At 32.5% G+C, this 23320-nt stretch overlaps 5 protein-coding genes across 5 annotated transcripts; 3 read left to right on the top strand and 2 right to left on the bottom strand.

The window, feature by feature from the left end:
• Window positions 1-91: 91 nt before the first annotated feature.
• Window positions 92-346, bottom strand: BN7_5380 (uncharacterized protein; the record flags this gene model as incomplete). Its single annotated transcript, XM_011274051.1, has 1 exon — window positions 92-346. The coding sequence occupies one exon, from the start codon at window positions 344-346 to the stop codon at window positions 92-94; it is 255 nt and encodes an 84-aa protein (XP_011272353.1).
• A 12020-nt stretch (window positions 347-12366) lies between these two features.
• BN7_5379 (uncharacterized protein) lies at window positions 12367-12966 on the top strand (the record flags this gene model as incomplete). The annotated part of the gene is made up of 1 exon (XM_011274050.1): window positions 12367-12966. One exon carries the CDS (start codon window positions 12367-12369, stop codon window positions 12964-12966), a length of 600 nt encoding a protein of 199 aa, XP_011272352.1.
• Window positions 12967-13861: 895 nt separating this feature from the next.
• Window positions 13862-14353, top strand: BN7_5378 (uncharacterized protein; the record flags this gene model as incomplete). The annotated part of the gene is made up of 1 exon (XM_011274049.1): window positions 13862-14353. One exon carries the CDS (start codon window positions 13862-13864, stop codon window positions 14351-14353), a length of 492 nt encoding a protein of 163 aa, XP_011272351.1.
• Window positions 14354-17261: 2908 nt separating this feature from the next.
• On the top strand, window positions 17262-18824 carry BN7_5377 (Sporulation-specific protein; the record flags this gene model as incomplete). Its single annotated transcript, XM_011274048.1, has 2 exons — window positions 17262-17271; window positions 17605-18824. 2 exons carry the CDS (start codon window positions 17262-17264, stop codon window positions 18822-18824), a joined length of 1230 nt encoding a protein of 409 aa, XP_011272350.1.
• Window positions 18825-19443: 619 nt separating this feature from the next.
• Window positions 19444-23216, bottom strand: RPG1 (translation initiation factor eIF3 core subunit a; the record flags this gene model as incomplete). Its single annotated transcript, XM_011274047.1, has 3 exons — window positions 19444-19916; window positions 20392-23053; window positions 23178-23216. 3 exons carry the CDS (start codon window positions 23214-23216, stop codon window positions 19444-19446), a joined length of 3174 nt encoding a protein of 1057 aa, XP_011272349.1.
• Window positions 23217-23320: the final 104 nt, after the last annotated feature.

The raw sequence follows: 23320 nt of genomic DNA, 5'->3' as shown, positions 1-23320 counted from the left end.
TCCAGCGCAGAACATTAATATTCTAACTTTCCCTCTGCTCTGCCTAATTCTTACTGACTCTGCCTAGCTGAGCTCAATTTTTCTTTTGGTGTTATTGCTTCCCACCCTGTATACCATACTTCTCTAGCTCTTCTTTACTAACATCTTGTCTCCATGAACATGTATTACACTTCAATTGTTTACCCCAATACATTGGAATAATTGGAATGAACCAAACACTAATGAATTCTTTTCTTTTAACAGGTTCAACATTTTGGTTATGACAATTTGGGCATGTTAAATTTGATGGATATCCATCCATTTTGGAATCAATATCCTTCTTACCAAACAATATGAAAAATGACATCTTCCAGTATATGTATCAGTTAAATTTTATCAATTAATTGACTTGTGACTTTAAGCAGCGTTCTCTGTAGCTCCCTAAACTTTTTTGATATCACTTCTGATGAAGACTTAAGTTGAATTAATGTAAATGTAAATGCTATCTTTAACTTTTAATAATCAAGCAAGAACAAGTAGTTGAATTAATTAATTGACAACGTGGGACCTCTTAAATTGAACAATGATATAATTATATGCAATTGTGATACCTTTGACCTCTATCAAATGCTAGGTTCTTTACTATTTTTGATGATGACTCTTATGTATAATGTATAGATATAGACACCGAACTGCAGCTTTGAAGATCAAAATTAAGCACTTTTCCAAAGACTCGTGTGGCCAATTTCTATATTCAATCAATTATAAACAAACTTGTACCTTCTCAATGATTTATTCAAAAGAACTATTGTTGAATAGTTTATTATAGGGTTTATTGTTGAGGAAAATTTTGGTGTCAGGAATTCGAGAATATTTAAAGGAATAGGTTAGTTTGCTACAACCGCCTCGTTTTGTGACTAAACAAGCAACTTGGCTCTGAAATGAAACGAATATAGTTAATTGATCATTAGCTATCCATATTAACAGCTAGTGGTGAATCGTGAAATATATATAATACTATAAGTAGTATACTGATCAATTTCTTGACTCTTAAGCTTTCAAACGAGGGTCACAGGGCGTAAAATATTCGTAATTATTCGTCCTTTCAAACTACTCTCGGAGTTTTTGACACCCTAAGGCCAGGCTGAGGGCTTCACTGCTGATTCCTGAACCGCTACCTACGCTAGCTCTTGAATAGGCGTCTCAGTTAATTGACATACGCTAGCGTCGAGTATGTTGATCATACACTTGACACGTCGAGATCAGTGTGTGCATTTGAAGGTAATTCAATGGTTTCATTAAGAGTAGACTCGTTAGAAGGCTACTATCATTACTGGTACTTAACTCCATATAAAAGTTGGAGTGATGGTCCATGGACAATAAAATATAAGTATTTTTTCAAGCTGGTAGAATACGTTAGAACGTTGGAACTTGGAGCAATACCAGAAGATCCAGTCAATTGATAACGTACAATCACGAGTTACAGTTTGTAAATTGTTACAAAGTTCAAACTTGAGTACACTTCAATCAAGTTATCCGATCAAGTAGTACATATTTTGATACTTTTCTTGTAAGTTGGTACGTTGTACACAAGTACTAATTTGACGCACAAAGTAAAAATTTTCAATCACCAGAGTATTGATTTACTATATACAATTGCATCATGCTTCATCATTCATCAATGTACCAATTGAAGTTTGAGGTTTAAGGCCCTATTGACCAATAATATTAATGCAATATGCAATTTGTCATTGAAACTACGGTTGAAAGAGGCCCTTTGGCCTCATGTTTCATCTTTCAAGTTTCCTAAAATGATTTTGTACCCTTCAAGAACTCCTTCAACGCACACGAGTAGTTTGGAACAATAGATTTTTATTGATAAAAGTACTCGGGGCTCTAAACTCTAAACACACTTCGTTTTATCAAGTACACTGTACAGTATATATCTACGAAAGTTGGATCCTGATTCCTACTATATACTATATCGCATATAATATAGCTGTCAGTACTTTCTGTTGTTGCTCTATATTATATATATATAAGATCTGGATCTAAACTTTTAGGGTGTTTTCAAGACCAAGACAGTTCGATCACCAAACACCATCCATAATTAAGGCTATATCTTAATAGTACTATATACATTCAAGATAACTGGGTAGTTTTGACTATTCTTGTACTCGTAACTCGACTCTAAATATTGGCTTGAAAGTTGAATCCTAATTGATTGGACCGTACGTACGTAGACGTGTGAATATTTCTCTCTAATTGATCAAGAGCATTTCAAAATTCAAATATATGCTTCAACATACATCGCACATATGTGCAAATCAGATCCGAATTTTGAAAGCCCAGGTACGATCATTTTACCCAAAAATTGATTCCAATTTCCTATAGGTTGTAACTTGTAACTTGTAAGTTGCAATTAAGTACGCTTAATGCAGTTAATTGGTATCGATCATGCATGTACTCCTGTACTACTAAATTTAAATCGTGCGAACATAAAGATACAAATACACAAACGTAAAGTATCCAGATCGAGTAAAGTAACCCACTAATATAAACAGAAAAGGAATGGGTACAAGGAAGCTAATTATCTGGAGCTTTATTTAACTAGCTCAATGTATAAATTCAAAAAATACTTCTTGTGTCTTTATATAAGGTATGTACCACGGCGCCTTTAAACAATTTTTGAAGTACAGTTTTAATAGTTAACAAGATCTTACAATGTTTAAGCAATTGCATGCAATCTCAGCACAACCATTATATTATATGGATCCAACAGCTTGGTTATAACTTATAAGTGAGAACAATTTAATACTGATATAAATCGATTTCGGATTCTCTTCAGCTAGATGTCGTGTGAATTATAGATCTGCATTAATTCAATATTTATTTTGCTTGGACGTACTCTCTATAATGCTAATAATTATATTATATTATAGTTCTACAATTAAACTTCAAACGGTACTACAGCTATATTATACCCATATATATTAATACACATATGCTATAAGTCTTATCCAGAATCCTGCTATAACGTATATTCATTGAAGATGTCCAATAGCTAGTATAGTCACACCGTCACACCTAATATAAGCTATATATATATTAACGCGTCGCTAGTAACTTATACTTTGTTCTAATATATAACATAATATTATGTATCGCATGAGGATGATTATATGAGATACTACATGGACGTTGATTGATACGAGACGTGATCCTAAACGTCCACATGGGTCATATAGCATTATATTTTATGAGTCCACTTAAATCCAGAAGCGCCTATAGTTACACACGAATAACTAATTGAACAGTTTCTTATAATATTGTATCTGAGCATGTTATATATAGTATGCTTTAATTTTTATAACCGTTTGATTATACATCTTGAAGCTAGAAGAAGCAGTACATTTAAACCTTATATATATTGAAATGCCGAAACAACAACTTCTCGAATAAATTATTTAGTATATATTTGTATATCATCCCTTTCAGCTTTAAATCTGACGACGTTATTTTAATACTGCAATTATTAATAATTAATGGGACCCTATGTTGAATTAACATTATATAATAATATATATAGCTGCTAGTATACTGGAACTATACTGCTGATTGTGATTATATATATAGTACTGATGTAGAGCTGATTAACATGTCGCTAATATTTCCATAGATTAATTAAAGATGACGGCTTCCATCAATTCTGAAATAATTCTATGCAGTGAAATAACTTCCCATCGACTATATGTATACACTTGTTGCATGTAATGAGGTGATATATTAATATAAAGCATATTGTTATATACTATACGTGATATCATGGATGTTAATTACCCATTGTTCATATTCAAATGATTTAAACTCACAAGCTGATTCTCATGAAATGTACGTTAAAACGATCTTTTACAAGTTTTGGTTATATCAAAGTTTAAAATATGATCAACACCATCGGCCATGTCCATATTGACCTATAACTTCTAAACTAGCATATTTAACTTTGACACAAAACTCGATTAGCAATATGATATTCGTCTAGGCTGTATTTTGATCAACTTTGATTTAATAAGCTATATAAACTGCTTGGAAGTTGACACATAGGTAATTATGTTTAAGAATTTCTAGCCGATTTCATAAACTTCATGATGTTTGTATACCTATTTTAATTTCATGAGCTAGTTATAACTAGTTACTAGTACTAGTGAGTATTATGATGGATTTCAAAGGACTTCATGTAACTGTTAGACATTTCATATTGATATACAGCGTACATGATAAATTTCTGGCTAAGCCTAAGGTGAAAGATTTTGTTCTAGCGAAAAACTTTGGTTTTTCAAATAACGCTAATGTATTACAACGTAACAGCAGACACGTTAGAACTTAGTATGGTGAGTTGTGAGGATTATAAAATTAACTTGTCTAGACTCTAGAGTATCATTAATCCCCGTTAACCATATATATTAAGCTGAGTTCTGGAATCTGCACCAGAGTTACAAATTTACTAACTCATGTGAATATGACCATGGTCTGAAACAACTATGCGCTTGTAATCTGAGCCTATACTATACTATACTATTATGATAAACTCCAAGAAATTTACGATCAGTTCAACAGTTAATCCCTTGAATATATGGCACAAAATTAATGGCCTACAGTCTGGGAGATCAAATCTCAATGTAACTTTGTTAGTTGTAACTTGTAACTTGTAAGTTGTAAACGTTAATATAGAACTTAGCACTAAATTAATTTGACCTTCAAGATATGAGTGGTAGTACTGACACCTGTGTAATTAGAACTATGCATCTTCAGTTGAAAGAAAACTTGGGGGTCAGAAACGCCTTTTGTAGAGAGAAGCTTACTCCTGCTGGTTAATGAAGGTTCATGCTTCTAGGTAGCATTAAATCTTTCAACGGCCCAAAAAGGTGCGAGCTGCAAGCTGCGACTCGCGAGCAGCTAATTAATGAAAGTTCAGTTCTAACTTCTAACTTCTAACCTCTCAATCGAAATTCTATGAGAAGAGCAGCTAAGCTAGCTGAAGCCTAGATAGTAGAAACTTTAAAGGATTCAAATTGATCGAGTTCAGGTCACTGGCTCCACTGTATCATTTATGTGAATATATATTACAGATCTATAAGATTTTAGACGTAATTATAATTAATATCAAAGGATTGAATGAATGAAGTACCATACCATACATATGGTATAAGCGAAGTAGTAATCGACAAGTTTGTAACATTGATATAAAGCATATAAATTAGGGGTAAATCTGATTGCAAGCCAGCTTGTCGATTAATTTCATAAACTGAACGTCCAGTGTCGGCATGTCTAGTATGCATTTTTTATCGAACTCTGTCTAATGTTAATTAAATTAACTACTTTAATAGATACTAATTTAAAGAACTCGAGCTTATATGACTGAGCACTGAGCACTGAGCACTGAGCACTGAGCAGTCAATTCAATTAGCCTCGTGTCTGTATAATTTGAAGAGAAAATATTTTAACAGATCTGACTCTTCTCTCCTGTTAAATTTCCTGCCTAGTCATAGGTAAAGCATATAGATTAGGCTGGGTATCTATTTTGAGATATGGACATTGGGTAGCGCTTAGGCAGGTTTTACTTTAGCCTCATAAAATTAGACAGGTTTAGAATAGTACATCCCATGACGGTGCTCTGCCTAACACGCTGCACTACGTGGGTTCAAACTTCAAAGGTGCCTTCATCGGCTTTCAGCTTTCAGCCAGCCCTGTCTAGCTGGTGAATTGCGCAGAGTCGCAGACCTCAGAGGGCCCAGTCAACAGTGGGCCCAGGGCCCTGGCCCTTTAACTTCTAAGCAGTAGAGTGCTCAGGTCAGTTCTCGGGGGCTCACGGCTTAACCCTTTCTTCTACGATCGTAACTTGTAGCTTGTAAGGTTTTACTTTGCATATTTATTAAATAGAAACGACAGAACTTACATGAACCTTAAAATCCAACTGTAATTTTGTTGCTTAACTCTCATGAGGTTTGATGCACAAGTGAAACTTAATTAAGCAAAATTTGTAGGAGACGCTATCTAAATCAAGCTCCTGATAAAAGATCTTCACAAATATGCGTAATAAACTTTTTTATCGTGCATATGAAAATCAACATCCTGAAGAAATTTTCGAACTTACCTAATAAATTATAATTGGTAAGGCAATGTAAATCTTGAAAACTCTATTTTATTCGAAATCGATAGAACAATACTACAAAATTTCCAGTTCCTATATCTTTCACCATATAAGATCAGCATCAATCTGTTCACCATTAGATGTATGAAATTTGATTGTGTATACGATTAGATCTTCAGTAGCTAATTAAATGAATCGAATGAATCGTTTCTACTAAGGCGCAAGCTAGTACTGTATAATAATATGGGATGATTTCTGATACATGTAATTGATTGAACGCTAATTATTGTTCAAACGTTATACTTATAAGTTATAACTACAAGTACCGAGGTATGTATTCGATTAAGATTCAAGATGTCTATAGCTGGTCCATCGTGATGAAAATAATTTGTCGATCAATTAGCATCAAACAAGTGCACTTGAGCTGGAATATACATGGTACTTTCATCTTTCATCGTAAATATACAGTTAAAAACTATTGTTCGAACTTCATATGTATATCGATACTGGAGCCTGGTATAATTTAGTACTACGAATTAAATAAATCTACGTATTCCAAGTCGCAAATTGTCTGTAAGAATAGTAAGTCGAAGTGTATTGATTCGTAGAGTAGCTATTATATTATATATGCCCGGATATGAATGAATTAGGTTTGTTGAACTTGACACGATTAGCTAACGACGTTAATTAATAACTTTGTTCTGGAATATTATAAAACATGCACGCGCGTTTAGTATACTAGTAGGTAGCTATATTTTCAGGCTTAAGGCGTAGTACTTTGTTATAAACCTAATCAGAGTTGAACTAAAATTGTCAAATGATTGTTAATGATCTTTGACATATACAGCTCATCATGTAATATTTACAATCCACCAGCAAATGAACGAGATCTTTGTACGTAATTACTTTATCACGTTACATTATATATGATCCAACATAGGCTAAAGATTCGATATGGTATAAACTCATGACAAGACTATCGTTATTATACGTGGACACTGGATATATTAAAATCAATCACAAATGATCAAACAAATGCAATTCAAGTTAAAGATCAGCAGCTTCAGCTAAATTGATATTCTGGGGTCTAGAAGCTTCGTTTCAAGAAGTTGATACATCATACGATAGAATCATATCTAATTGGACCAGTCACGACTCACCATATAATGTTAAACGTTATACGTTATACGTTATACACTAATCATGATGGAAGAATAAACTATACGCGTGTATCCGAAAAGTAAAAAAACTTCATCCATCATGATATGTCGTTATATGTTGAAGATCTTTTTCCTCGTAGTGCAAAATTTATTAATTATCAAGGGTCAGTGCAACTTTAATTTTAACTTCTACAAGATCCCGGTGATCGCCAAAGTTTAAATTATCTCACCGGACCGTCTGAACTCTGGACTCTGTATATGAAAGTCCAAGGTAGCTGTTGATGTTCATGGTTGCGCCATGGAATAATTAAACTAATATATGACAGCTGTTGAAGGTTGACTCTCATTTGAAGGGATGATTCAAGATACACAATTGCATATTAATGTTTGATCGTTATTGCAATAATTGTATGTTATTTTAATTTGCGCTAATTATATTAATCGACTAGACGTTAATATATACGTAGCTACTAGCTGCTCGATATCGTCCAATTGCTCTTGATCTACTGAACTTACTAATCCAAGATCTACACGCACAGTAGAAAGTTGGGAACCCGTTTGTGCTCATCAGGAACATATTTTAATTTACTTGTTCCAAGTCAACTGTTAAGGATAATAATTCTAATATTATATAGTAGAAGTATACCGTGAGCTTCGACTGTGAAAGGCGGAAAGTTACAAAGATTCTATACACGATTTCTACAATAACGTCTGAACAACGACAATTTAAAATGTCTATTAATTATTTACCTTTTCAAGCAGTACAGCAGCTAGCTCCCTCAAGTCGACGACGTATAATGGGATATCAATGAATGATTGTCAACAGTACTTTAAAACGGTTTTTCAGCTTGGTTAATTGTACTATATTATGAGGTTTGAACTTTGATTCCCTTGTTTAAGCTGTAATTTGTAAGATCATATGCACCTGTTAATTCAAACGTATATAATTAAGATTAACATTCGTCGAATTAGTTATAACGTTAAGTTAATTTATTCAGCTGTATAAGATTAAAATCAGACAGAATATATTAAATTACTTTCATCTATATATATGTTGTACCGTTGTACCGTTGTACCGTTGTACCCCGTTAACTCAACTACCTACAATATGATAACTATAATATATATACCGGGCCACTAAGATTTCTAGAGAGCTTGTTCAATAATGATTACAATATTACAGCAGCTGATACTGGTACGTGTAACTTCTACGTTTTGGCATGTGTTGAACAGTACTTGGGTACTGAAAACTAAAATAAATGACCGATCACCTGAGATCAAGTTCAACTATATTCATTAAATTAATATGGGACTTTGATTATTATTTCTCGGTATAATTAATGCACCATGTGTAATTAATTCAAGGATAATTATAGGTTTAACTATAATATTAGACATGGATTCATGTCTAATTAATGTTTGGCGGCTCATGTCGCCTTCCCCTTGAATCCTGATCAAGTTGATGGTGATTCCTAATGTTCTGTCCGTAATGTAAAATAAGCACTATGGCATATATCAAACATTTTAACCTTTCATACTTATGCTTCAAGAATAATCGAGACGTACGTATATTTTCGTATCTCGGTAATTATACATTCTTTGGCTTCTAGATGGATGCTGATACGCTTAAATTACTGATCAGATAATTTGAAAGTCCAGGACCCAGGTATATGCTGATTTATTGCAATTTTCCAGGTAGCTATTAGCTAGTGTATAGGTCTTAATGCTACAGGTACTATCTTCTTTTTTGACTCATTCATGTGTAAGTATATTGTGTTATGTATATGAAATTATATACGTGTACTTGTACAGAAGTAACAGAACAGATCAATATGTATATAAGTTTAAAAGTAATTTATAAACATTAACACATATATATACTTGATCCAATATGTGTATATATGGAACTCTAGAGTAGCTATATTGTATATGTCTACCATATTACATTGTCTATTTCAACATGTTAATAATTCAATATCTTCATTAGTTAACTTAGGAATACCATGGGGCGACGGAAAATAGTCGATAATAGAGTATTGAGAATCGAGATTAGATTTGTCCTATCGATACTAGGTATTTGTGGTGCACAATATTAATATTGAATCAAAACTAGGTTGAATCTTAATAATAATTCGCATAGATCTAACCGATCTAACAATTAATATAATACTGGAACACTGGAACGTAGTGCTGGGCATGATGGTGAATAATATCTTTATTAGGCGAGTATATAGATATAGATCACCAGATCGACCTAGACGTTTGCTCCAACTCGATTCATACGTTCAAAATCTGGCGGTGGTCTTTCATTTGAATTAAGGCCGTTTGTGATTCCATCAATTTTTATTCTAGATGTCGCTGTGCCATAATGAGTTAGACGTACTAGTATATACATGTTTCATAATCTAGTTCCAACTTCCAGACCATTATAGCTAGGTGCTCAAAAGAGTAATACGTATTATGATTCGTATTCATGAATCGTGAGTTATATAAGTAATTTGAGGTGCTTCAACGTATCAGGAATCAGGATATGTCATGCTAGTGTGTGCCATGATTAAATTGATGAAAATCAAGTATAGCTTCAAAATTGAACAACTGATCATGGAATATCATTTTAAATTTTGACGTAGTAGTTGACCAGTCAACAAATGTGGTCAATCATATAGAGTTTAAACATATTCCGATTACGTCCACATCCAATTGCACAATTACATATAATACCTTATATGTTAAGTTTAACTGTTGGAATGTTGAAATTGGTCTGTGTTCAAGGAAGAAGCCGAAGCTATAGATGTTATTTTACGAAGTAGTAAATCTTGTAGTTACCTACAGCTTTTGGTTCATGAATCATAAACATGTTAAACATTTGAAAAATAATTCCTTATACTATTCACGTATCAAAATATTATATACTACAGCTAGTATTATTAATTTTTTAGCGCAAAAGAAATTTTACGAACGACAATTTGCAAAAACTGTATTAAAATGAAAAAATTGCGAAAATTGGATCGAGTAAAAAAACGAAACTGTACAAATTTGGAAAATTACCCTATATAGTAGTTTACCTGTACCTTCTGCTTATATAACGCTTATATAATCATTTTTCACATTTTCCCGGTTAAATGGTTAAATAATGGTTCAATTTTCCAAATTCCGATATATTTCAACTTTCAAGGTACTCCAAGCTTTGAATAAAAAGAGCAAACTTATGAAAAATTGGTTTAAAAGACAAGTTTAAGCGGGATACAAGGATATATACCCAAAGGATTGGATATTTATTACAGTTTAGGGAATTTCACAGAGTTATTCTTGATTGGTTGTGTTGTTGTGTTATTTGCAGTTAACTTGTAACCAGCATGTGCTTTATACTTTTTCAGTATGTGCTTTTGTGTCAATTTCTTGTTGATATTATGCACATATTATATAGAGATTACGGGGAGAAAACAAACTGCATGGGAAATGAAAAATTTAAAGCTGACCCGAAAGACTTCTCGAGAATTGTAAACATTTATTATATACCGAATTCATATTCCACTATAATATATTCAATTGGATCTGGTGTTTTGAGCAGTTAGAGCTGGTTTGGTCTTTGAAATTCGACATTCGATTAATGTTTTTGTTTATTGTTTACTCTATACATCGCGCGCGTTTTATATATATGAATTACTTAGCCCAGTTGACAATCTTTCAATTGTCTAAAGCTGAAAAGGTTCGGTTTGTAGATTTGTTTGTTTATAATTAACTTGTACCTAACTTTATTAATTCAAGGCTTATATTGATTTTCAGGTAGAGCTAGAGTAAATACTAAACACGTTCAGTTGTGGCTATACGTATTTGATTATCAGCTACATGCAATCAATCAATGTCAGGAACAGGTGTATGGAATGTTCTAATTACACTGGAGAAAATGACTAAGTGGGTACAGGGTACAGGTTTACCCCCAAATTAGATTAGTCATAACCCGATAAAACCTCAAAACTTGTAACTCTTGAATCTCAATTTCTTGGATGTTCTTCAACCTAAGTATAACATTGAAATATAATTAGATCCCATTCATGAAAAATCAATTCTATAGCTATTGTATCTGGCTTAATGTCTATCCAAAAATAAAATCTGGAACTGTCTATAATCGATATTTTAGGTAGGCTATATATTAATGTTTATACAATTTGATAAAATGTCGCGCATCAGGACTCCTGGAAGGTCCTTCTTCATATACCAAAAGTTTCAACTTAAAATTCAAATATTTGAACTTTAGACAAGTAATTATAATGAAAAACGTGAGCTCTTCCTTCCTCCTCACTTCATTATAATGATCAATTGCACGTTTGTGGTGATGTGATCATGCTGTTCAATTCATAGATGAAATATATCGTGATTAAAAATCATTACAAAACTAGTTCTGATTATTGCTAATACAAACATGAAATTTGTAGTTTACTTATTGTAATTTATTGTAATCGTACATCGTGAAGTTCAATTACTTAGTTGCTAGAAACGTTTAATCCTCCGTATTAAGATTTTTGTTGAATAAATCTCATGGTATTTCTTGGGCAACTTTGTAACAATTCTGAACAATTACTATACCCAATTTGGAAATTTGTTTTTACCAAATATAGCCAGCTTTTCTGATTCCCCCTGATTCCCTGAACCCACCTAATTTCAGAAGATTATGAGCAACAATTGAGTCAAATTTTAGTATAATATTCTACCGTGAATGTCCCCTGAATAGCAAACAATTCAATTATGGTGGGTTTTTTTTGGAAACAAAAAGGAAAAACTGTGTAGGGCCAAAAACCAAAAGCCTATTTGAAAATCAATAATGACACACCCTAATCCTTTATGGGTCAAACCTTCTGTAACACATGCCACAAGTATGGAATCGTATCAATTATTATAGCCTTGGTGGCCCAATGAAACTTTATTGCCACCATCAAATATTGTTGGATGAAAAAATTATAAATACTATTTAAGATACCCCTTTCCTACTTTTACAAAGTTTTTGGTTTCTTCTTTCGTTTCTTTAACTATTGTTTTATACAACTAATTCAAATTAATCTTTAATATATTTATACAATGCAATTGAAAAACGTCCTTTTCTTATCTGCTATCTTAGCTGTTGCTGCTGCTCAATCAAGTGAATCTGGTTCAGGTTCAGGTGGTTCAGATTCATCAGCTTCTCAATCAGGAGGTTCAGGCTCTTCAGAATCAGGCTCTTCAGGTGGTTCATCAAGTGAAGGTGGTTCAGATTCTTCAGAATCTGGTTCAGGCTCATCAGAATCCGGTTCTTCAGGTGGTTCATCAAGTGAAGGTGGTTCAGGCTCATCAGAATCAGGCTCAGGCTCATCAGAATCCGGTTCTTCAGGTGGTTCATCAAGTGAAGGTGGTTCATCAGAATCTGGTTCTTCAGGTGGTTCATCATCCGGTGGTTCAGGTGGTTCATCAAGTGAAGGTGGCTCATCAGAATCTGGTTCTTCAGGTGGTTCTTCTTCAGGTGGTTCAGGTGGTTCATCATCTTCAGGTGGCTCTGGTGGCTCATCATCTGGTGGTTCAGGTGGTTCCTCATCCGGTGGTTCAGAAGGTGGTTCATCAGGCTCAAACGCTGCTGGTTTGAACATCGCTGGTACTGGTGCTATTGGTGCTGCTGTTGCTGCTGGTTGTGCTTTATTGATGTAAGGTGCTTGAAATTTAAATTATCAATTCTACAGGTTAGACAAAAAGATTTATTTCATTACCAATATTTTGCATGAATAATGACTACTACAACAATTTAATTTTTTATATTATATTTTTATCCAAAAAGATATTGTCAATATATTGATTATCAGACAATAGTAATATACAGGAATCTGTTTTTTTATATCATTGATTTTTTTACTCTAGACATTTCACTATATTTATATTCTTCTTTCTCATCCCATTTTTTTATATTGTCAATGGCTCACTTTTTTTTATTAATTGCTATTGACCTTTTTATACATCGTGGTGCATTTGTAACTGTTCAATGTTGTTATTCTCGTTGGTTTTAGGAGCTGATGATTATGGTGAAGTGGACTTACAATTAAGTACCCATAAAAAAGGGATTTAAATTTAAGGGAACATTTATTTTTGTATACATAAGTTGTGCTATTTTTTTAATTCATAAAGTTATTAGTTCCATAATATGTAATTATATTTATATTACTCTCCAGTATGTAGTTTTTGAGTAAAATGAACTATTTATCCCTAGATTGATGCAAGTTCTTGTTGAACAAGTGAAATTTCTGGGGTTGCTCAATAGGAAAAAAAAAACATCCTTAATCGGAGTCAGAACTTCAGAAGCTATTCAAATTATGACTCGTAGACTGTATTCAATTTCTTACTCATTTATGAGGTAATTCTATATTTTTGAAAATGATTGAGCTTATATAAGATAATTGAATTCGAAATTCAAATATATTGTGCTCAAAATAATCTTCTCAACTAAGAGCGAGAATTTATATAAACCTTTCGAAATGTCCACTTTTCCTCAACTTCAATTATATTTATCATACTATAGACAGAAAACAAAACAAAACTTCACCAATTTAAAATGTCTGCAGTTTCAGTTCTTGATGAATTCTTAGATGATTATATCGATGAAGATGAAGAAATCGAAAGATTATCACATATAAAAGATCCGAGTGCGGCCGAACCAGCGAAAAATCATGTTGGAGTCAATGCAGATCATGCTAGTAATAAAACCCAATTGGGTAATACAATCATCAGTCAAAATTTAAGTATTTTCCAACAATCACATCAACATAATTTATTATATTTAAGGAATGAATTGAGGATAGCAAACCTTCAGAATTACTGTGATCCAAATAATGACAAATTATTGAGTGAATTGAACAATACAAATTTTGAAAATTTAACAAAAAAACAGAAAAGGCATCTAGGAAAATCAAATTCAAAATATATTTTAAACTTTACAAAACTCGAAGAAAAAAAATCTTCAAATTTCGGCCTACAATGGCACTTGGCGCATAGAGAATTAATTTTAGGTGATTGGGAAAGAATAAAATTCTTAGCTAGAGGTTAAATAACTTGTGTTTTGATTGAATTTAATATTTTTGGTTATTCTGTCAATTTTTTTTTCTATGCATTTAATTTAACCCCATCAAATTAATAAAGATCATCTGGTTTTGCCTAAAATAGTAATTTGTTTGTTTTTCTTTTAAATTTTATGCAGATTTATCTCGAGAGTGCCAATTTAGCTAAATTAGGTAAAGCGTGATGCTGCACCAACTAAAATGACGGTTTTTTGGCGAAAACTCAAATCATCGGCGAAAATTATTCTGGAGGCTGTGAAAGTGAAAAATATTGTTAACAACTCAGCCTTGAAGTCGATGAGAAAGTACTTTAAAATACAAATAACCATGGTGATTTATGTTTATAATTCGAGTTTGATTTACGTGAAAACAAACAAACTTTCTTCTAGATGTAGTATAATCTGGTTACTGGTTACTCTAAATGGCCAAGATGAGCATTGAGCTGGCTGTTATTGTTTGTTTTTTCCATACAAACAACGCGTCAAAACATAAATAAAAACATAAACATAGCTAACGTTAACAGCTTACCAGCTTACACTCTAGTCGTAAGTGTAGCTAGCACGTTGTAACTTGTTAAGTTAGTAATTAAGGCTAAATCTTGTACGATGTATCAAGTCTAGATGAATCTTGAGATCTAGCTTTAATTGAAATTCCATGTTTTCAATTTTCAATCAGGTACTCGATCTTTTATCGGGAATTTTTGCAAGATTTAATTTTTACGCGATATGCTTTAAGCTTTAAGCAGACGACTAATTTGTACCTGAAGACAAAGGTCAAAAAAGTTTACATATACCACTAGAAGCCTTGGACTTGAAACAATCATCTCTATACAAGATTGAGCTTTCATTCAGGTACCTTTAAACTTGATAGTATTCAAGCACTCGAGCATTCGAGCCAAGTTGGAATTTTTCTTCAATTACATCAACGAAGCCTTTCAAACTGCATCTTGTCACGTTAAATATCTTCTCTATCACCTGGAAACTCTGCAAAAAAATAGATTCGAGGCATCGTATGCTGTAAGTTAACACATATTCCATATTTCCCTATTTTTACTACTAGATTTAAGAAAAACATTGGAGGCTGACTTCTAAATCTACAAAGAGGCTAGTGTGTTGAAACTTGTAACTTGTACCATGTCCATCATCCATCATCCGTGTACGGTCCAAGACACCAATACCCAATAAATCTATTAAAGAGGAAAATGCACGCCATATTAACACCAGATTAAGAGAATTAAAAGCATTGAGATTCGAAAAGAGAAAAGAGTATTGATTCCTCTACCAGTTTCATCAAGTAGTACAACTTGTCAACTTTGATAGACAGACGAAATATTGCTTGGGAAGCTGACATGTCATAACTTATAAGCTTAAGGATGTCAAGATTCATCTGCTGTGATTGTTTGTTTACAGGTTACCTTCTGCTCCCCCAAAGAATGATAGTTACTAGATGAAACTACGACAACGCTGAACAGATTACACGTAGTTGAATTTTATATCAACTAATTGATTGATTTGATCGTGTTTTGAAGCTCGAACCTTTTTGATTAACGTATATCTAAAACCTGTGGGTAACGAAAAATTGCAAAAAACGATATACACTATTGAAGATCATTTCACTTCAGTAACAGAAGTTGAGGGTATTTTTGGCTTATATGAGTTATATGTTCTCAGTGGGGAATTAGTACCATAAAGATGTATGATCTTGTTATCCAAGTAAAGTATAAATGTAGATTTCTAGGTTGATTATTATTAGATTCTCTTGTCTATCTATAATCTTCCATAATCATGAGAAGAAAATAAATCAACGGTTTGAAAGGATTTTTGGATATATGCACGAGCCTACGAAACAATTCGCGGTTTACGCAAAATTTCTGCTACTTTCTCCCTGTTTTGATGGTGCGGTCAATCCAACATTCCATCCCACAATTTTAACCGTGAATTGGAATGAGAACTACAAAGTGGGCTTCGGCTTTAATTTTAAAGGTATGGATAAACAGTTCTGATTGAACTGCCTAGCTAACAAAGAATATATAAGGTTGTAAATAGCTCACAATAAACTCAATTAAAAGATATAAAGATATCAAGATTGAAATATTACTCGTAAACCGTAATATTTTACAATCTATTGTACTTACAATTTTCGTTTTGTCTAAGGAAACTTTTGCGCAAAAAAAACTCAATCTGCGGCACTCTTGTTTGTACCGTGTCTGTTTTAGGTAGTTGCGTGTTGTGAAGTTGCCTGATTTGGCGAGTGTTGAGTTTTCCCGAAACTTTTTTTTTGTTTTTTGTTCACGTTCACGTTGGGCGAGTAATGTGTTTTTTTTCTTCTCAAGAATTATTTTACTAGATTAAAATCCTTCTTCTTTCCTTTCTTTCTCTTTTCCCTTTTACTTTCTAGTCTTTATAAAAACTGCTATCTTTGCTCTTTTAACTAATTTGCTTTACTTGTGTCAATTATTGCTTCAAGAAGGTTTATATTCAATCGTTAAGTGTTAAAGAAGTGATTTTTTACCGTGGTTATTAATTTGATTTATTTCATCAAAAGAGACAAAGACATAACTTTCGTTTAATTATAAAAATGCAATTCAGATCATTGCTTTTAGCTGGTGCTTTAGCATCATTCGCTTCAGCTCGTGAGTATCATTGAATAGCTTTCAATTCTAGTCTTTTTGGGGGGTTGATTTGTGTTTTTATTTTGGTTTAAGAATTTTGAGGGAAATTTCAAGGAGTGATCACATAAAGGAAGAAACTGTGAACAGGCAATGGTCAATTTGATGAAGGAAATCCTCCAAGAACAATTAAAGAAACTTTGTTTTATCAATCTATATAATATCTTGTGACCCCTTTGTTTATTTCTATGTTTCCAAAACTCAAAACATAAACAAATAGGGCGGTAACCATGAAAACTGGTAACCATGACATTTCACAATATGTTTTTTAGATATTACCAAAGTCTTTATACTACAATGCTTTTTGTTAAATGAAGCGCTGTTGTTGTTTATTGTGATTTTAATTCTCATTAAATTTTCCAGCCTGTCACTTGGGATCTCGGTTTTTTCCTATCTGTTTGTTTTAGTGTGATTGTTCTATTTTTATCACAAAGATTTTTTTCATCGTTTCCAAATCCGGGATGTTTTTGACCGAATTTCCGGATTGGGATTTACTTAAACTGATAATACAAATTAATCACCAGAAAAGCTTTCTTTATAGGAATTCATTTACTAACAAAAAATTTACAATAGAAGATATTACCACTTCTTCTGCTTCAGCCGCTTCAGCTGCTTCATCATACTCTGTTGCTTCAGGTTGTACTTTATCATCAGCTACTGCTTCATCCCAATCTGATTTAGATAAATACAGTGATTGTGAAGCTTTAAAAGGTGATTTAACTATTACTGGTGATTTAAGTTCTGGTTCATTAGACAAAGTTAAAGCTATTTACGGTTCATTAATCATCAACAATGCCACCAACTTAGGCTCATTCTCTGCTGGTCAATTAACTACCATTACTGATTCTTTAGAATTAACCATCTTAACTGTTTTAGATCAATTATCATTACCTCAATTATCAACTGTCGGTACCGTCCATTTCGTTACTTTACCAGCTTTAAATGAAATTCAATTAAACACTGGTATCACCAAAATTAACTCCTTATACATTTCAGATACTTCATTAGAAAACTTGAACGGTTTTGATGTCCAATCTTTAGATACTTTCAATGTTAACAACAACAAAAACTTGAACTCTATTGATTCTCAATTACAAAATGTTAAAGTTGCTTTAGAAGTTTCTTATAACTCAAATGACGTTGAAGTTTCATTTGATGATTTAGAATGGGCTAACAATATTACTTTCCGTGATATCTCATCTATCTCATTATCTAAATTAGAAAATGTTAACGCTTCATTAGGTTTCATTAACACTTCAGTTGATTCAATTGATTTATCAAACGTCCAAAAAATTGGTGGTTCATTAACTTTTGTTTCAAATGATGAATTAGAAGAAATTGACTTATCAAACTTAACCTCAATTGGTGGTGGTTTCGATATCTCAAACAACACTCACTTAAAAGATATTGAAGGTTTCGACTCATTAGAATCTGTTGGTGGTTCAATCATTTTCGTTGGTAACTTCACTAACGCTTCATTACCATCATTAAAGAGAGTTTCTGGTGGTTTAGAATTAGAATCATCTGAAGAATTTGACTGTGAAGAATTCAACAAACAAAAGAATGCTATCCAAGGTGACTCATATGTTTGTAAAGCTGCTTCATCATCAACTTCAATCCAATTATCATCAACTTCAGGTTCTTCATCAGAAACTGGTTCAGGTTCATCATCATCTGCTAGTGGTTCAGGTTCATCATCATCATCATCAAAAGGTGATGCTAACGGTATGGTTGTTTTCCAAGCCACTTCAGTTTTCGGTGCCATTGGTGCTTTAGTCTTAGCTTTATTATAAGCTTTATGATTGAATCAATCAATTACAAGAAAAACTTTTAAAAGCTTTTAATTATTTTGTTAATTTAAACCCATTTGTCATAATTTTATAAAAGGTTATTTGTTTGTCTTATCAATACTCATATATTTTTTATTGTTAAACCTCCCAAATTTTTCACATTCTTACCTAAGTTAATTTACCGATCATTTTTTGAAATTTTTACATCAAGCATAATTTTTAATTAACTTAATTCATTTTAATAGATTAAATGCAATAAACAAAAAAAAGGGAAATTCATGATGTTTGATCGGTTTGAGATTTGTTATTTTATCTTTTTTGATCAAAAGATTATAACTGTTTCTAATTTTAATGTTCTTTTTTTATTCCCTCTCAAGATTTTCCCTTTATTTAATCTTTTTTTAATTATTTTTGATTTTATATATATCTTTTTTATAGGTGACAATAACAATGTTTATAATATTACGTTTAAAAAGAATTACTATAGTAGTAGATCTGGACTACATTTTCTTATACTTATATTCGTGAATTCATTTCAAATTTATAATATTAAAAACATTCCCTAATTATATTAAATGAAAACTGTGGTGAAATACTTTCATATGCATTAAATTTCAACCAATTATAAACCTTTACCATAGTTACCACTTTCGTAAAAAGCAAAGATGATTTTAACAATGTTTTCTAAAGCTTCTAACCAAGCAGTTAATTGTTCTAAAACTTTAGTTTGATCAGCACCTAATTTTTCAAAGAAATCTTTTCTATATGGACAAGCTTTCATAGCCAATTTGAAAACTGGTTTAACAACAAATGAATGATATTTAACTAAAGTTTTGTTATAAGCATCAGTGAAAGTTTTAGATAATTCACTACCTGGGTTATCAATGGTTTCTCTTAAAGCTTGAGCAGTGAATTGTAAACCTCTTGATAACCATAATAAACCTTGAGTAGCAGTTTTACTTTTTTTATCAGCAAGTTCATTTAATACAAGATCTTGTAAAGTAGCTGATTTATCTGGGGTTGCTAATAAACGAGTACGAATCTTGGTGACATTACCACTTAAATCGTTTTGAACAACAGTAAAAGCAGATGAACCTAATAAGTCTATAAAACATTGAAAAGTTAGTAAAAAAAGACCCACAATTCATGTTTTTTTTTGAAACTTTGTCATATCTATACTCACCAAATAATTTGATCAAAGCTTCAGTGGCTTCAAGAAATTCTGAGGTTGCAATTTTGCTATCAGTGACTGGGACGTCAACGAATGATCTTTTTTGTTCGTCAAAGAAGGTGGACATGTTGAAATAAATTGATTTGTACTACTAAACTTTCTAATCTTATGGTATAAATTACAAGATTTCAGCTTGAAATATTGTTTGTTGATGTTTTTTTTTCTCGACGTGTCAGCGTGTGACAACCAAATTCTGTCGTTTGGCGTAAAGAAGATCAAAATGGCTGAGTCTAAAAAGCTTTACAAAAACATCTACAACAAATTCATAATTTAATGGACTTTTATTAAATTCATATTAATTTACATGCGAATGGCTGGCTTATTATTTTCCTTGTTGACGTTTCAATCTCATTTTTTCAGCATAAGTCATTTTTCTTTCACCACCGGCAGCTGGAGCTGGAGATGGGCTTGGAGCAGCTGGTGAAGCACCAGATCTGGCAGCTCTTTGTTTGGCTTCAATCATAGCTTCAACTTCTCTTTGTTTAGCAGCTTGAGCATCTAATCTACTGTTAGTAGCTTCACGTTCTTCACGTAATTTTTGTAATTCAGCACGTTTCTTTTCATCAGCTTCAGCTTTAGCTTTAGCTTCAGCTTCTTCTTTAGCTCTTTGAGCTTCTCTTTCCTTTTCAACTTCATATTTAGCTAATGCTTCTTGATAACGTTGTTGACGAACAGCTTCGATACGAGCTTGTTTAGCTTTTTCTAATTCAGCAGCTTTTTCTTTACGTAAGGCTTCAATTCTTGCAGCAGCTTCTGAATCAATTTCATCTCTAAATTTGTTATATTCTGAAACAATCTTGGACAAACGATCACGTAATTGTAAAGCTTCTTCATGTTCCTTTTTAGCAGCAGTAATTCTTTTGTTCTTGAAAACTTCGTAATGTTTCAAATCTTCTTCTTTTTGAACTAATGCATCTTTAGCCAACATTGGTAACTCATATTTTCTATAAGCTCTTTCAGTATGATCGATTTTTTTGAATTGTGATTGTAAACGTTCTTCCAAATCTTTCTTATCTTTTTCTAATTGTTCAATTTGTAAGACACGTAATTTATCAGCATCTAAACCTTCTAATTGGTCAGCATCTAATTTAATAATACCCTTTTGATTAATTTCTTTAATAAGAGCTTGTTTTTCTTGTTCTTTAACAGCATCTTGTTCACGTTGAATTTTTTCTTGAATACGACGTTTAGCTTCAGCTTCAGCACGTTCAGCAGCAGCAGCTTTTTCTTCTTCAACTCTTTGTTGTCTAATTCTAATAGCTTCAGCTTCACGTTCTTTCTTTTCCTTTTCAGCTTGTTCTTTACGTTGAGCTAATAATTCACGAGATTTTTCAATTTCTTTACGTTCTTTAGCTAAAGCTTCAGCTGCAGAAGCAAGTAAACGTTCACGAATAGCATTTTGTTTTTCCAAGTAAGATGGATCAGTGTATTTAACTGAAGCATATAAGGTTTTGGCCAAGTTGGACAATTGTGAGCGAACTAAATCAGCTGGAGAAGTTTGTAATGAACCTGAAGATGGTGAAGAAGCTTCTTCAAATGGATCTGAACGGAAAGTAATAACACCAGCATCGTGATCAATGTAAAATGATAATTCACCATTTTTACCAGCATTCAATAATAAACTTTCAATTTCTAATGGAGAAACTTCAAATTTACCCTTTAATGTAGCTAATTGGATTAAGAAATCTAATTTAACAGTTTCATAAACTTGAGAAACTTGTTCAAATAAACGAGTCAAGATAACTTTAGTTAAAGCTCTAATGTATGGGGCGAAAATTTCATTGTTTTCAATGTTAGCAATAACTTCATTTAAATCATCACGAATTGATAATGGATGGAAATTAGTTTCTAATAAATCAAATAATTTCTTAACTGATGGATCAACAAAATCATAAACGTTTTTGTTTAAAGCGTATTGAATTAATGATTCTCTAGTTGGGACTTTTGGTAAGTTTAATAATGAAGCTAAATGGTTGTTTGAATATCTGTTAAAGTTTTCACTAACGTCAACATTAAAATGATCACGAGAAATTGATAAAGTTGCTAAGGCAAAAATTGATGAGAAACGAGTTAATTCTTCTTCTGTAGCATTTGGTGATTGAGAGTACAGATTGAAGAATTTGTGCCATGCAGCAGCATGGAATAACCCATTGTCAGCAACCAAAAAGATTTTAGCTAAATTTTCATAATAACTAACCATCATAGTTGGTTTAACAGGACGTTTGGAAACATTGATCAAGGTATGAATATCTTCAACTGATCTGAAAGCTTCTTGCCATAATTCTAATTTAACAGAAGCATTCAATTGACTGAAACGTAAATCCAAATAACGTTGTAAAGTTTCTGGATCTTGTAAATCAATGGCATTCAAATGTTTAGTACCAGATTTTTGTTGAGTAGTAGCATATTGAATATGAGCACGTAACATTTCACATAATCTTTTGAATTCAGTTTTACGGTTGTATGATAAACTGAATTGGAAAGCTTGTTGAACAACAGCGGCATAAGCAACTTCTAAACGGGAGTTATTTCTTAATAAATCCAAAACTAAACGGAATGATTCCCATAAGAAACGTAACCATGGAGTGACTAATTCTCTATCAGCACGATCTCTTGATTGTTCAGATGAAACAGCTGATAATAAAACATCTTCTGGGGATTCACCAGCTTCTAAATCATCTTCAACTGATGTAACAGCTCTTGCGTCAGCTTTAGCTTGAGCAGCATCTAATTTCTTTTCAGCTAATTGGATCAAGTTACGAGAAACTGCTTCAACTGATTCTAAACCATTTGATGCAACTTGAACATTCTTTTTGAATTGATGTAAACCATCTTTCAAAGTGAAACCTTTTCTTAAATTAACACTTAATTCAACGAATAAGTTGGCGATTGGTTCTAAAGCGACTGGTGCAACTGAACGTGTCTTCTTTGAAGTAATGAATTCATGTAAAACTTGTAAAGCAGATTCTTCTTTACCAACGGTAATTAATTCTTCGGCCCTCTAGATGGAAATAATGTTAGTAAATTATTCATTCTAATTGATTCCCAATCACGCTCTTGATATATAGAATCACGGATCCTTCAATAACAAGCCATGGTATTCTTCAAATATTACAAAAACATACCTTAAGGACATTGTCTGGACGGACAACAGGTGGAGCCATATTTATTTGGATGGATAAATGATAAGATACCTGTAATAAATACACCAAATCAATCGACTTTATTGTCCTTCAACACCTAGCGCATACCATTTTTTCAGTCGTAG

The sequence above is a fragment of the Wickerhamomyces ciferrii genome, contig 00211 (assembly GCF_000313485.1).
Source record: "Wickerhamomyces ciferrii WGS project CAIF00000000 data, strain NRRL Y-1031 F-60-10, contig 00211, whole genome shotgun sequence".
Classification (NCBI taxonomy): domain Eukaryota; kingdom Fungi; phylum Ascomycota; class Saccharomycetes; order Phaffomycetales; family Wickerhamomycetaceae; genus Hansenula; species Hansenula ciferrii.
The sequence above is the reverse complement of the archived record's forward strand: the minus strand, read 5'-3'. Positions and strand labels throughout refer to the sequence as shown.